We start from the raw sequence: 16,103 nt of genomic DNA, 5'->3' as shown, positions 1-16,103 counted from the left end.
TGTTTCTCACCTCAGGGTAACATTCACACATACACCTACATCACAGCTGCCTCTCTTACACTCTTTGATTTTCTTTTTCACAAACACCAATTTACAAGTTACTTTTTTTCTGATTATAAAGTCAAAAGTTTTGTACCTTTGTCTATTAAACTAAGCTAAAAACCCAAATGAAAGAATTAAGAATTTTGCTAAACTTGTTTCCTGTGTGATAGCTGAGTGAAAACAAAAGAGAGCCGTTAATAAATTAGAAATCACTATAGGCTGTAAGATTGGGTCGATTCTTTCAATAATACAATATCAATGTGTCCACAAGTCCTCCTGTTAGTGTAGTTCATTAAAAGATAACCTGATGAGCAGGCCCCTGTTCGGTGCAGGTTTCTATTCAAACATGTCTTTGAAGACAATAAAAGGCTCAGCTTCAAAGTATCTTCAGGTTCGAGCCTCTTAATTTCAAAAGCCCGTCCTTTCTTATTATCCCTTAAATATAGACAAACATGGAAAATGTTTATCAGTCGTAAAAACTTCATTTGATTATGGAACAACTGAAACTTTAATCTATTACATCCTCCACACTTTATAATGCACTTTTGTACCACACGGAAATTGTACATTTTCTCCATGACTGCTTTTATTAAAAGCACACTCAGAGTGGATCTTTCAGCTCCTTTAAAGTCACACCTGTTTTAACTTCAAACATGTAACAGTTTGGACACATTGGGCTCTTGACTATCAGCATCTCTTCTATGTTCTTATACTGACTTTTCAGGGATTTGTAAGGCTGTTATCTCATGGTGTATATCAAAGGTGACGCAGGTGACAGAATGGCATCATGTGATGCCCCAGAATGAGACCATGTTGGTAAGAATAGTGTGGAGGACATACTGGTTAAACAAGTGTGTGCTGACAGGAAAGGTGAAAAGCTAACTCTTTGCTAAAAATTGCCTTGGTCAGAGGTGAGAAGTAACAAAGTAAGGTTACTGACAACTTTTTACTTTATCTTTGAACATATTTACACAAACATCTGTACTTTCTACTGCTTACATTTTCTAAAGAGCCTCCTTACTTTAGCTTTAACACATTTAAATAAGGTTCTTATTTCCCAGCTTTGTGCGCCTTCAAACATCGAATCAGTTTGAGCCTAAATAAAAAGAACAATGATACAAAAGATAATCCTGAGGGGAACAATGTTTTTTAATGTGGCAGGTAATTTCAAATGCAACGTTCCTATCAGCTCAACAAATAACAGCAAACACACAAACTGGTTGCATGCAGTCTGCCGCACAGTTTCTGCTAGCTAAAGGTACAGCAGCTATATTTCACAGGGAGAGAAAAGACTGTGCGGTGACTTTACTGAGAGATGAGGAAAGAAAGGAAGAAGAGAGGTTAGATTTAAAGGTAAGGACAACTCAGAGGCATTTGATAAACTGCAGATTTAAAGCTTACATTTAATGTCCTTGTTTATCACATCAGATATTGGATCTGTATGGTGTGAAGTTTTTTTTTATTTATTTTGTTGTGAAACGTCTTGAAGAACAATAAGGTTAATACAAACTTTGTGTTATTTAGAGGTTGCATGAAAACAGGTTCGCTTTCTGTACCGTGGTGAATGTATAATAAAGCTGTGGTGTTCATGGCCACTGTTAGAAAAGTGTAAAAAGAGTGTACATTAATCAGAATTTAATCTGATAATGCCTATATTACTGCAGTGTATTCCACCTTTACACACACTTTCCACTGTCTAGTATAAAAACATTATATGCAGTATACTGTCAGTGTAGAGAACTGAAATCAGCCAAGATAGCTGTGAAATACTGGGCTACATCCTGTTCAATTCAGCTGTGCAAATCCACAAAGACCAGTAAACCTCAGAGCAGCAGTAGCAGGTCAGCTGATCACAGCTGGTATACAAAGAAAATCTACTGGAGCTCTCAATAGAAACTAATTCTTCTTCTTCTTCTCCCCATGCTGAGCCACTACAACTGATATTAGAGTTCCTCTACCTGCCAAATCCCACTTTAACCTCTGACTACATCAATGTTTCTGTTTAGGTGTGAAGGCAACTCGCCACTTCAATTTTTTTTTTTTTTTTTTGGCTGTGGGTCCTTAGATTTATTTCACTATGCTTAGGTGACAGTCAAAATACAGCAGCCACAGGTTTAGGGTTAAACACAACAAATATGATACATGACATATAAATGAGGTGAGCAAAATATTAAAAAAATAAATAAAATGAAACCAAAATAAACCCAATAAAATAAAATAACTGTAAATCTAAGTAACAATAGTAACTATTAACATAATAGATAGGAAAAAGAAATATTTCAAAACTCACAATGCAAAGCCGAACATAGGAAACAAATGAAATTGTACTTTGCACTCTGCACCATTTCTGCCTTCATAAATCAGTAGTTATCACAAATTATGATCCACCTACATTGCATGTAAGATTCTGAAAAGAGCCAATCTGCATAATCAGTATCCTTATACAGATTGCCATCTATATTAGGACACAGGACTGCACATGAGACTGCAAATGATTTCCTACACTGTGTTTATTTCTAATCAAGTAGTTTGATTTCCTGTGGATAGTCAAAGGTCATGCACCTTCATTTTTCTCCGGTTTGCTCTTGAAGGTTGACGACTATATGATGTAAAATGCATAATGGGCTACGTGCAGACTAGCTTAGAGAATACGATCACTGACACGCATTCATTTGTAAATCTTCTGTCTTTGTAATTACATGTCTTGCAGCACCAAGTCACCCTCCAGGGAGTATTGAATGGAAACTGACCAACTCTAAGATCTTTCTAAATTGGGAACATGTCAAAGCGATGGAGAATGAGTCCGAGGTGACAGGATACAAGGTGAGTTTGTCAGAATAACAGCAGAAAGTCCAGAACTGCGGAAACAAATAGAGCCTCAGCAGCTGTCATCTCAATAAATGGCTTTCTCATTGCAGTGGAAAGATAGACCTCAGCACTCCAGTGTTACATTATGAATTGGCCCTGTCTGGCCTTTCAAAATTAAAAGATCTGTTCCAGGTGATAAAATGAAAGGCGTCATGCCACAAAAGGAATGAAGTTTTTCTAAGCAGTAAAACGATGAATCATATTTGATCCACTTTGCATACTTTGTGTGGAAAAGCACACTGTTTGTGATTTATATATATACATACAAGACACACACAAAGGTAGTCCAACTCCTCTACCTCTAGGATAGTACATCATTATGTGCTATTGCTAGTTTTCTTGGCACAGTCTCAAGGAGACAGGCAGTTAGAGCAGGGCCATAGAAGGTCCTTAACCCATCACTATCATTGGTATCTCCTCCTTTTACAAGGGTGGCCTACACAATGACCTCCAAACAATCAGAAACTTTATGAAAGTGGGTTGAGGGCCTGATATCCTCCAGTGGGTCCTCTGCTTACCGTCCTCATGATGATGAGCTCTCTCAGACCTATGCAGCCTTATTGTTGCAAAACGTATTGAGGGCATTGGTTACAGAAGAATTCTAAGCTACTGCAGGTTGCAGTGAGCACTGTCGGGGTATTAATGTGGAAGTAGAAAGAACATCATTTCACCATATAGCAGTCATGACCAGATGCTGCTCGCCTGATTTCAGACAGAGGAGTTTGCATGTGTGGATTGGCTGGGTTATCATAGTCATCCAATGAGCTTGTCATGTCAGTAGCACCTTTGGAAACATTTTTACTTAGAAAATTGGTGACTTGTTCAATACTTATTTTACCCGCCGCACATACATAGTACATAGTCTTTAGCCGGCTCTTTTGCAGACACGACTCGAGTAAAGATTTCACAAAGACAATACTGTCAATATTTCTTGCATATTTTTCTTTTTTTTAACTAAATTTGCAGTTTGGCTCTCTACACTGTGTTTCTTTCGGAGGACTAAATAAAACTTTCTGCTGCGTTTTAATGATGGTGAAGCTACACAAGTAAATGTGCAAAAATGACGTCTGAGGTGCTGTTCTCAAGTCCCTGAATCATCGAGCCAAATCATCCCTGTCATGCCGTGTGGCATTTTGAATTCATTACCTCCTAGAGATAGGATTGTATAACCAAGATGAAGCAACAGTATCGTGCGGCACTCTTGGATTTGAATGTGTTTTTTTACACACTAGTTTGATACGTTGAATGAAGTTACAAATTTTTCTGTTGATGAGTAAAAAAAGTTTAATATCTCACTGTTATGACTAAAGAATTGCATTTTGTCCTCCAGGTTGTGTATCGCCAGAACTGGCATGAGAGGACAACTGTACTGGAAACCAATAAGACCAGTTTGGAACTGCAAATCCCCTCTGGAGAGGACTACCTCATTGAGATCAAAGCTCTGACCGAAGGGGGCGATGGCACCAGCAGCGGTCCCATCCGCATACCAAAGATGTCCAGTAAGTTCCATACACTCCACAGCATGCAAATGATTGGAGCTGGAATTAGGCAGAGAAGCAGTGGGATGGGTGCACCGTGTGTAACTAATCCCCTGTGTGACTGATGTTGTTTATCAGCTTTACTGTAGCTTGAACAAGGCTTTCAGAATACACATATAAATTGTAAGTAGACTGTGCCATGCAACCAAGAGGAAGAGACACAAAATGTACACAGATATCTCACCCAAGAACGTTGGGCTTTTTAGCTCTTGGGGCTTTTTTTGTTTTGTTTTTTCAGAGCTACTTACCGTAGCTCAACATTTTGGCAAATATACTGACAATGATGAGTAGTTGATGGTGTGATAGATCTCCATTGATAGGGTAAACAGCACTTTATTTGTGATATTAAACATCTCATTAAGTCTAAAAACTGTTGGCAGCTGTGGTGTGATCACATTGTTAAACAATTCAACTTTATCTGCCAGTTTCTGGAGCGCTGGAGCTGATGTACAATCACAATGTATTATGTAGTCTCAATGAAAATATCAACTAGCAGACTCTGGCACGATTAAGACCCCAGAATGTAATCAGGTAAAGCTGACGTACTGCTTTGATTTCCTGCTTCAGACAGAATAAAGAGTTTAAAAGGCTGAAGCTTAGATCTGTTTAATGGTCAAAATAAATGTGTTAGTGATTATAATCATGTAATCTGTTTTGTTCTAACTAATTTTGCAATTTGGAATATTATCTGCAATTAGACATGTAGATCAAACCTCATATCCTCTTTCAGTTTCACATTTCTGTCTTTAGAGTGAGTGGAAACATAAATGTAAGACAAACTGTAGAAAGAGCTATAAAAGCCATCTTTTAAAACACAGCTGTCTCTTAATCAATGCCAACAAGAGAAAATATGAAGCATGTTTTCATCTTTTTCAGATGAATCATGAAAACATAAAGCACAGTCGCTGTTTAGGTGTAGCTGATGGGTCACGTCAGTTCAAGATCTGATCATTGGGCTAAGCATTGGCGTTACCTGGGAAACAGACGAGGAGAAATGTAAACAAGCTGACTTTGCCAGAAATAATTATGACTTTATTTAACCTTTTATTTATTATATAGTTCAGCAAATGTACACACACACACACACACTCACACACACACACACATATATATGTTGACCTTTTTACATTTGTAAATGTCTGATTCAACTAAATTGGTGTTCTTTAAATAAAAATCAAATGTTTTCCATGTAAATCTAAAGAGATGGGATAAGGGGGGGAAAACTAAATGTCTTATGAGAGTAGGTAAGTTAGGCAGGTAGAATGAAAATCTGAAATTAAACATCTTGTCTGTCGGGAGTATCTGCAGCTTCTGATCTTCAGTTGTCAGTCACTCTGACTCGTGCCTCTGCTTCTTTCTGTGTAAATCATCAGCAGGAAACCTAATTAAACAACTATTCTGTTATGACAATTTCTCAACTAAAGCAGACTTTGTCTTTGTAAATTTTCCTAAAAACAAAGCGACTCAAAATAAAATTCAAGGTTACAATAGCTCTAAAAACACCCATTGGCATATTTAACATTATATGGATATGGTTTCATGGAATTTAATACGATAAGTGCAAAAACTCTAAATGAAGAGTACAGTTTAAAAGAGGTACAGCAGTGCATAAGTGCAAAGGAAGCTACGAGATAGCCTGTGCCAGGAAAGCTATAGCCATTTAAATTCTAAAGTGAAGAGGTGCTTCATTCATTTTTTTGTGTTATCTGTGCAGCGTCTACAGAGCTGGAGTCAAACGTTATTTAGCTTAGATCAGCCCAGTGAATACGAGAAATAAAACCAGGTAGCCTTACTGTACAAAGATCAAAAATCCAACCAGTCCCTCTAAAGGTAATGATACACATATTTCATCTCACTCTCAAAAATAAAGCAAATTATTATCGTTACTTTAAAACAGTTAACAAATTATTTTTTTGGCTGAGAAAGATCCTCTTAAGTTATCCTCTTGAGAGGTGTAAAGGAAGGCAACTGAACTTCCTGGTTCATTCCAAGGAGAAAACACCAAACACTGGTTGAACAACACAGCATATGCAGTGAGGAGTGCTCAGACGTAGGAGAAACCAAACAGCCACTCCACAAACACTTGGTACAGCATAGGAGAGCCACCTGAGCAGCATAAGATCCAGCTGTACACCTGCATTTAAAGGAGAAAGAATACTCTTTTGAGGATGCCAGTGTTCACACTGGTGTGGATGTGAACACTGGCAAAGAAGACAGATGGTTTGAGAGAAGTAAAGCAGGTCATCTATGCCCACTATGAATGTCCACTGTTGAACAGAGGTGTTGGTTTATGACACTAGCGATCAGCCACCTATCTTGAGATCCCTTCACAGGTGTTTCAACCTCCATTCATACTTTGCTTCTGGTACCCTCAATAACTCACATAATGATGGGGTGGGGCAAAGTCTCGCTAAGGTTTCACCTGTCGCCCCAGTGACAGGAATGATCCGTGGCTTTTTTTTTTCTTGGCTCATTTAATGACTCATATGATCAATCCCCCTTGAAGTGGACCCTCAGGTCCACTTCAAGGGGGACAGCCCCAGTAGGGGTTTATTACCTTGGACTCTCCACCAGTTGTTCTATAACTCAAAAAGCCTCTTGGATGAGGGGCAAAATGAGGGCCTCTGAATATATAAGGAGAAATGCCATTCACAATCACTTTTAAGTGCTTTTAAGAATGCCTCTCTGTTATATTCTGGACTTCAGCAAATTTTCACCACTCAGATTTCTACATGCATGCACTTTACAACTGCTTTGATGTTTTGCAAAACCTTTGCACCAATTAGACTTTCCAGTATTCTCAGTTTGTCTTAACTTTACTCTCTGCAAATACCTCTCAAAGCTATGTAAGGAAACTATAATTTATTGATCAATTTCTGATGTACAAATTGCAAAAAAAACCAATGCAATATTTTGCCCCAAATCCTTATCTAGCGAACCTCTCAGCTGTGAAAAGGAAACCTGCGCTAAGTGCAGCCACACACACCTAGGGGTGCAACCTGGCCAGTCAACCAGTGAAATTTGCCCTCGTAGTGATGCTGGCGACTGCTGACTGTGATCGATCAGCAGTTTCATGTAAACGTAGCAGAGCTTTTATAATAAGCTTAATCATTTAGATTACACACAACTGTCTATTTTCATTGTTACTAAACCTCAGTCATTCAAAGAACAGACACAGTTTGACATCTTTAAGTCGAAAGATTAAGAGAGATAAGCAACATCAGCTTTTTGCATGTTAATATAGATGTTCTTAAATTTTAGGAAACAAAAAACGGCACTTTGAATGATCAGGACACGTTAGAAACACTGTGAACCAAACAACGAATGTGTTACGAAGCTAAACATACATCATAATGTAAGCACTTCTCCTCTACTCAGTGCTGTCATTTTTCCATGTCTAAACTCCAAAACTCAAAAAAGACACAGAAGTTATGTCTTGAATCTCTTTGCTAACATTATACTTTGTGTTCCTTTCTTTATAGGTCTCAACTCAAAAGGATTTGTGTTTCCAGTTTCAATTCATTTTCCCGCCCTCGTGATATTTTCTATGTTCATTTTGTAGCTTCTAATGCCTTTATAATCAGCTCTAGACAAAAGAATGAAAACAGTGTAAGATGGTCTTTTATCTTATTCCATCAGATTTATGGAATAAGCAGCGGAAGTAGAAGTTTTCCAAAGCTGAATGATGAAACCATTCTGACAGGTTGTCAAATGCCCCACAGAATCTGTGGCCGGACCGCTACTCACAGGCAACAGCACAATTACAAAACATTTTCATCTGGCAATTTTCAGGACCACTGCAACCCTCCAGGATGCATGCATTTGATAAACATGGGAAGATGAGTTTCTTATCGTGCACTGAGAATTGAACAGCGCAGGTCCGTGTCCCAGTTTCCCCATTTGACTCTACATTTCCACTTTTTTTTGCCCTAGCTTCTAAGAACAGATAAAAGGCACGAGTGTCACCTTTTTAACATGCAGCTTTAAAACAGTCATTCACATTCCTTTATTTACTTTGTTAAGTGTTGTTTTAAAGCATGCACAAATATAGTAGTGCTATAGGTTTATCCAAAAAGTCAGCTACTGGTACACGGTGTCGGTGTCCACGTCAGTAAGTCAAAGTAACAAGCAACAATGATACAAGTCATTGGTATGTGTGTTTCATTGATCAGCATTTTCAGTGTATCTCCAAATAAAAATGCCTATGCATTTAAATAACTGATGGTAAGGAAATTTAAAGAAAGTACATCAAAATTAACACCAATAGTAACCTTTTTTTTAATAAGATAAGATAAGATAAGATAAGATAAGATAACCTTTATTAGTCCCACACGTGGGAAATTTGTTTTGTCACAGCAGGAAGTGGACAGTGCAAAAGTTATGAGGCAAAAATTAGAATACAATAAGAATAAATACAGTACACAGCTGTACAGAATAGAATAAAATAAAATACTATATACAGTAGAATAAAATAAAATAAATATACAATAAGATAAAAATAGAATACAAATACAAATACTATATACAACTGAGTAAAAATACAACGATGACAGAAAGGATTATTGCACTTAGTATATAATATACTATTCTATACTGTTATATATTCTTTCAGATTCTTCAGTTAGAATTTCTCCTGCTTTTTTGCTTTAATGGTGCAGGTGTCTCCTCTTTCTGCATGAACCACCCCAAGGTAAACATGTGCACAGCAAACAGCAAACAAGATCTTTTGATTTAGATTCTGATTTACTGATATTGAATTTGACAGTTATTTGGCATGTGCATTTATTTTGTGGGATGGGCAAAAAATGTTTCTACACACATAAGTGAACGATGCCCAGCGTCCTTTTTTTCCCCACTCAGCTGCTGAGTGCATTACCCACAATGCACTTTGAACACCGAACATTCTCTGAGTGATTCTTGTGGGTTATGCTGTCGTAGCCTTGAGTTGCTAGGCGCACGCAGACGAGAGGCAGGCTCCAGAGATCGAGTAGACTCAATTCTTTCTAGCTCGATACCCAGCTTCACTTGAAACTGTTTATAAGATTTAGTACAGCTCGCTCTGGAGCCACAAAAGGCTTTGTGCACCTGTTTTCACATATGTAAAAAAAAAAAAAAAAAAAAAAAAAAAAAAAAAAAAATATATATATATATATATATATATATATATATATATATATATATATATATATATATATATATATATATATATATATATATATATATGTTCTTGAAATCTACCAGTTTGGATTCTCTAATAAAAGTCATAAAAGTCTAGCAGTTTTTTTCGTTTTGTTTTTATTCCCCTGCTTTGGGAAATTAATCACTACACCTGGGCACGTTTGATAAATGTAACAGCTCACTTTTAGAACAACTGCATTTCATCCACTGGCTGTGTTCTAGTTCAAGTTAGGCTTGCTATTCTGCAACAGCGCCTCAGCGGCATTGTTTGCTTACACACCTGAGTGGAACAGAGTCATTGTTACTGTTAATAATTACCAGCTGGGCCTTTTCCCACTATGACAAATGAAAGCGTCCACTGTGAGAAACGCTGCTCTGTAAGCAGAAGCTCTGCCTGACTGTTAGACACACACACAGACATAATTACATTACACCAGATAATGGCTAATGTGACCCAAAAAGGGGGTATTTAGCAGAAAAGAGAGGCCAGTTATTTGCTCATCTGTACAGCAGTTGGACTGTTGAAGATAATTCCTGTTGCACTCTGTACCGGTCATTGCTTTTAATCGTGTTGGTTTTTGGGGGGGTTGTAACTGTACAGATTCTTCAGTTAAACATGTGTCCTACTGCTGCCTCCCCGGTCCATGTTTCAGCTTGAACTGACCATAAATGTTTCCTGTGTTGATGTTAAGCGACAAAATGCACATGATTCTTTTTAAATATATGTAAAGAAATACTTGGATTTGCTGCTTAAAGAGGTTGTGTAGTGGAAAAAAAGTTAACCAGTTAACCTGGTGTGTAGGTTGTAAGATCTGCTTTGCCTTATTAAATTAATGCTCTTTAAACTTATTGTGAACCCGTCTAAAACACGTTGATTGTAATTATTTTGTAAAAGGGCAGACGTATTGAAGATACAATGTAGAATGTCATTTATTAGATTTGTAAAGTTTTATTTGTGTCAAACGCATTTCATGAAATGTATTTTGCACTTGATGTGATTGTATGTAGAGTTTATTAAAAAGGAAGAGCGGTCACATAAACATCTATTATACATCCCAAATTGAAATGATAAACACTGACAAAAAGAACATTTGACATAATTGCATTACATCAGGACTAGAGCTTTTTTAAATACAGATAAAAAAAAGTAATTTGAAAAAAACATTTCTATTGAATACCTGGGAGAAATATTTCCATTTTGATCATACTAAATAGCTGAAAATAGTAGAAAATTGAGTTTGTTTGTCATGTTTTAAGTTTCACTTTTATTTACTATTACACATGTTTTAATGTCTTTCATAGACTCCTAAATTATGTATGATATATGGCTAGCTTGTGTGTGGTGTGCTGTAAAGTTTAGGAAAGAGTGTAAAATGGTGCATCTCCCATGTTTTTTTGTGAACACTATTCTTTTTATTTAGGATTATTCACTATATAACATCACATTTTGTTCTCTATGTATTCACTATTTTTCTGGGTATAATTTTAAATAAGTGCATCTTACATGAGACTCCCTTTATTTATTCTCACTATTGTGGCTGGAATATCCCATTATGATGTCCCAAATTGATATTTAAGAAACAAAATCCCTGCTCTTAAATTTATGATCGTACTTTGTCTTTAACCGAATCTACGATTTCTTCATTCAGCAATGTAATACCATTGTATTAATATATTATTATCTCTGTGAGATGACAAAAAGGCTCAATAAAAGTTTCACATTGAAACCCTTTAATCATCTGAAGTGTTTTCTCTCTTGTTTGAGTCATGCACCTTACTAAGTGACTTTTTTTTTATTCTTTACAAAACTGGTCTCAGGAGATTCTGGCTGTACTACAGAGAGTAAAGTGGAGAATCACAGCAATTAAGTAAGTTTAGTGCAAGCTGCTTATGCTGTAGGGCTGCAGAGAATTAAAGGTAAAGAGATGTAGCTAGAGTGTTCCCTTGGGACCAAGGGAAAATTACCTAAAGACTCTCGAGAGATTTTCATGCTATACCTCCATCAGATGACTAGAACTTTCTTTCCACTGCACAGTGGGATGAAAGGTTTATGAAACAGGCACAAAAAAATTATATGAGGTTTGATGTTTTTTTGCTTGTTGTCTTCTTTTTTGCAGATTCCTTTTGGTTCATTAATGGCTCAGTCACTCTAGAGTAAAACACCAATGATGGGCCTCCTTGAGACTAGCAAAAACTGATGATTGTGTTCAACTTTTTTTGCATTCTGCAACGGATTGGAAGTAGTTTCAGTGGCCATCTTCTCCAAGGCAATTGCAGGTCACCTGATGAGAGGCAACCTGTCTGCAAACAATGGCTGAGTCAGATTGGCAAAGGTCTGCAGATAGCTGTTATCTGACTTGTAAGTGCAGAGAGTTGGCGAACATGCTGCAATCTTGCTGTCAAAAATTACTTGACTGAACTGGTAGTTTGATTATATTTTTATATAAAAGCAAGGTTACAAAGCATCTATGTCATTCTGCAGTTACATTGTCAATACAGTTACAGTTACAAGTAGTTGCTGCAGTAACTACTTTACTATTTGTGAAAGAATTTTTGATTTTTTCTTTCAAACCTATGAGACTCTGGCTGGATTGGGAACATAAATAATTCATGTGAATTTCTGTTTATGTAGACTGCAATAGATTTGCAACAGACAGCAAAAAATCTCTTGTTTAAAGGTAGTAAATAAGAGTAATAGTAAGGTTAACTTTAGGGATAGATTGAGGTGCTCTCTCATTTTTCAGATGCTCGAAATAGAGTCACTGGACCTCCACGTCAACAAGAGTAATCCGTGATAGTTTGGATACCTGACCGTGACACCACCTAGATGAGCTATTTCAGGCATGTCTAACTGACCCCGGGGCAGACCCAGGCACGATCATGTCTTGGGAACCACTCACCCCAAGAAGACCTGGAGGAAGTGGCAAGGGATGTATGGATGTCTCAGACTGTTAAACTGTCATCCAGACCCAGACAACAAAACGAATCGGTGGAATTAATTAATTAATGTATTTATTTATTTATTTTGCTTAAGCATCACCAAAAACTTATCTCAGAGCCCTTCAAATAAACCACCAGCAGAACCAGGGAGTGCGGCCATCTGCCTCGAAATATTTGGGTAAAGAGAGTGCAGAAAGAGAAAATGGCAAAAAGAAACAACACAACACTTGGTCCTTATTATTGGACAATGCAGTCTGCTGTACATCTTGAAGCTAATAAAATTAGTTATCACAGATATCCAATTAAAAAGACAAGCTTGTATTGCATTACTTGCATTACTATATGCTGCAGTTCTTTATCTTCTTAGTGGCGATGTTTGCTATTGAGTTATAAAATATTTTTTTTCTACAGAAGAATAACAGAAGTATAATGGTGCTGTGGTGTCTGATTTAGTGACATATAATTTATGTATAATAATTTTGAATGAACACCTTGTTACACAATAATAAATGTCCTCCTGAGCAGCCTGTCCAACAACAGTTGTTAAATTGTTATAAACGTATAACAGTGCCGTCACTGTTTAGAAACTGTATATTGCATCGTGTGGCTGGTCAAATAGTTGTTAAACTGCGTATTCTGGTTATAACAACAGATGTTAAACTACAGTTTTACACTTTACAAACTGTAATAACGTTATGTGGAATAATCGGTTTTACCACCTGACAGTGATGTAGTATCAAAACTCTCGAGAAAAATGCAACAATACTGTCTGGAAAGACAATAGATGTGCAGATGGGTCTATTCTGCAGAGACATCCAGGTCTATCGTGTGCTCAGTAAGCCAGCATGTCAATATTACTCCAATAATACTTACAAGCACAAAGTGATCTGAAAGGCCAAGTGGGAAATCAGATTTTTGACCTGGTCAAACTGCAAGACAACCAAGCAATTTTTCGGCCAGTCCAGATGTCCAGTTGCCAGATCAGTGATCATTTAATGAGGCGGTTAAACAGTTGTATCATGCAGAAATGCAGCCAACTGTAAAATTACCCAGGGCAGTTATTTCAGGGTTAAATCAAAGAAAAACCAAACAATGTCTAACCAGAATAAACATGCCCTGTAACTATGATACAGGAGCTGGAACACTGTAGTCTATATAAAATGCCCTCTCCAGTCGCTATTTTGTTCTATTAAAACCAGCCCATCAAAGAAAACAGCATGTTACCAAACAAAGAGCACTTATTTCATAGTACTGCATGTCTCAGTTTTGACTGGTGTTCAGAGAGGCAGACTTTTCAGTTAAAGTTATGTGTTTACACTCATAAACCTGATATCAGCCATATAGATACCAGTTGAACCAATTAAATGTATGATGGATTCTGCAGGTTATCCCTTAATCATTAGTCTCAGGTGATAAAATCAGCACCGATATGACTTTCCTCAAAGCTTTCTGATCTTGGCTCATAATCTCTGTGCTGCTGTGACATTGATTTAGTGTAAATATGTCTACTGACAGGGGCTGCATTTTCAAGGCCTAAAAGAGAAGCTTTTCATTTGGAAATTCAGAGGAGGAAACTAAAAATTTATGCTCCAAATGCACTGAGGAGTAAGACAAAAATGAGATAAACTGAGCGGGTGCACATTTAACTACCTTTTTTGACACATAATTAAAAATTAAGGTATGATAAGGTATGATAAGCCATGCATGTTGACAGTTTCAGCAACTCCACAGACTATTTCAAAACTGTTTCTACTTTGCAAAACTGCTGCACAATCTCCTTTGACTTTAAGCCGCCTGTTCTGCTGGTGCAAAATTCTGCCTTAAATATGTAAAGCAAGTGGAAGAACCAGAGCTTGACTCACAGCTTGTGGTTAATCCTTTATTCATGGAAATCTCCTGAGAATGGCAGCGTTCGAAGAGTGGCTTCTTTACCTTTGCTAGGCTGTGCACATTGTGCTGCTTTGAATCCACCACCTCTCATTATTAGCAACATCTCACGCCTCCTACGGGACAATCCGAAGAAACTGCTTGGGTCAACTGATAAGCACCGGGTGATCTGTCATGAGCTAAACCCAGAGAACTTATTTTATCATACATATGGTTTCAATCCCAACACACACATGCTGCCAAGGAAAAAAGTCAAATGCGGAGGGGATTGGTGTTGGAAAGTAGGTAGGAGGCTCTGTTTTCTACATCCAGTTTGAAAATATGATTTGTTGTTCATATTGAAAGTGAGTTGGGGGTGTGGAGGAGCTGACAATATTTTCTGGTATTGTCGAGGTGTAGGCTGCGAGATATGTCAGAAAAGTGACAGTGTGTGGACCTGAGCTGCGCTCTAAAGTAGGGATAAAGTGGTGTGATGGACAGAAGATTGGCTGGGAATTAAAAAGACCATGAGCCCTCTCCAAGCACCATGGGACAGCTGACAGGCAGCCAGTAGAGCTCTCTTCCAGGTTCACAGGGAAAAGGCTCTGTGTGGAAGACCACTGCTGAATGCTGACAAACACCACACTCATCACTTTTATTCATCGGGGGTCTTTGAATGCCAAAGTTTCTTCACAGAACTTCACTGTTACATTGTTATTTTGCTGTGGCTTTTGTTAGGAGCACCATGGAAAGAAGACATTTCCAGGGATTGTTACACTGTTACAAAGTCTTATGAAGTGTTATTTTTGGTACCTCTGTCCATAATTTATTATAGCAATGGACCCAGGGGTGTTTAATTTGTCAGGGAGTAAATGTGTTCTGATGGTTTTAGGATTTCTATTGGAATCCATTTACAGGTGTTAAAGAGCAGGCTTATGATGAATATTATTTCACAAATTATAGCAAGGTCTGATCTCTGCTGTTAACCTTCTGCTCAAAACCTTTATTGAAGCCCACTCTCCTGTGTGCCAGTATCAAATGCAGGAACTGTGTTACTTCCAAATAAGAAGAGAATATCGGACCGGTGAATTAATCATTTTTAACTACCGCACCCAAAAATGTAATTTAATTTTAATTGGCAGATATGTATTGTAGTCACTGTTTCAATTATTAAGAATAAACACTGTGAAAATGTTGAAGTGTATGCAGGGAAGCTGATGTCCCCAACAGAACTTTGAAGAATATACGGTATAATCATTTCTAATTTAACCATTGGTTGCTGTTTTGCCGTCTGAGCAAAATTACCTGAAACTATCTAAGTAGAAGACATAATGAGAGCTGGACCAACTGTAAATGCTAACAAAATGTATCTTGGCCCGTTCTCTTTTTCTTTAAATTTCAACACACTGGACCATTGTTTATGAAATGGAAAGGAGATAATGCTGTCCCAAAATTAAAAGTAACACGCAACCCAGCCATTCATAGCACAGCATTTTCTATATATGCAACTACTGCATAACTTTCAGTAAGAGCTCAAACCCACTGTGGATGTAATGCTGCCATGGCGAATGTTACTTATGAAGTTAATGCCTTGTGTGAAGCACCTTTTACCATGGGTTTAGAAAATAAATGTTAAAGCTGTTAGTTGTGTTATGTTGATAAAAATAATAA

The 16,103-nt window shown here is 37.4% G+C and overlaps 1 protein-coding gene across 2 annotated transcripts in view; it reads left to right on the top strand.

The window, feature by feature from the left end:
* The window catches only part of cntn6 (contactin 6), a 137,702-nt gene extending 128,167 nt beyond the window's left edge, over positions 1-9,535 (top strand). The window contains exons 22-24 of one of the 2 annotated variants that reach the window (XM_012923591.3): positions 2,753-2,865; positions 4,241-4,409; positions 7,931-9,535. In XM_012923591.3, coding sequence (XP_012779045.1) covers positions 2,753-2,865; positions 4,241-4,409; positions 7,931-8,010 — 362 coding nt within the window. In that variant the 3' untranslated portion in view covers positions 8,011-9,535. Of the gene's footprint in view, positions 1-2,752; positions 2,866-4,240 lie in introns of both variants that reach the window. The other variant, XM_076883710.1, reaches the window with a different exon arrangement.
* The last annotated feature ends 6,568 nt before the right edge of the window (positions 9,536-16,103 follow it).

The sequence above is a fragment of the Maylandia zebra genome, linkage group LG5, assembly GCF_041146795.1.
Source record: "Maylandia zebra isolate NMK-2024a linkage group LG5, Mzebra_GT3a, whole genome shotgun sequence".
NCBI classification, from domain to species: domain Eukaryota; kingdom Metazoa; phylum Chordata; class Actinopteri; order Cichliformes; family Cichlidae; genus Maylandia; species Maylandia zebra.
The sequence above is the reverse complement of the archived record's forward strand: the minus strand, read 5'-3'. Positions and strand labels throughout refer to the sequence as shown.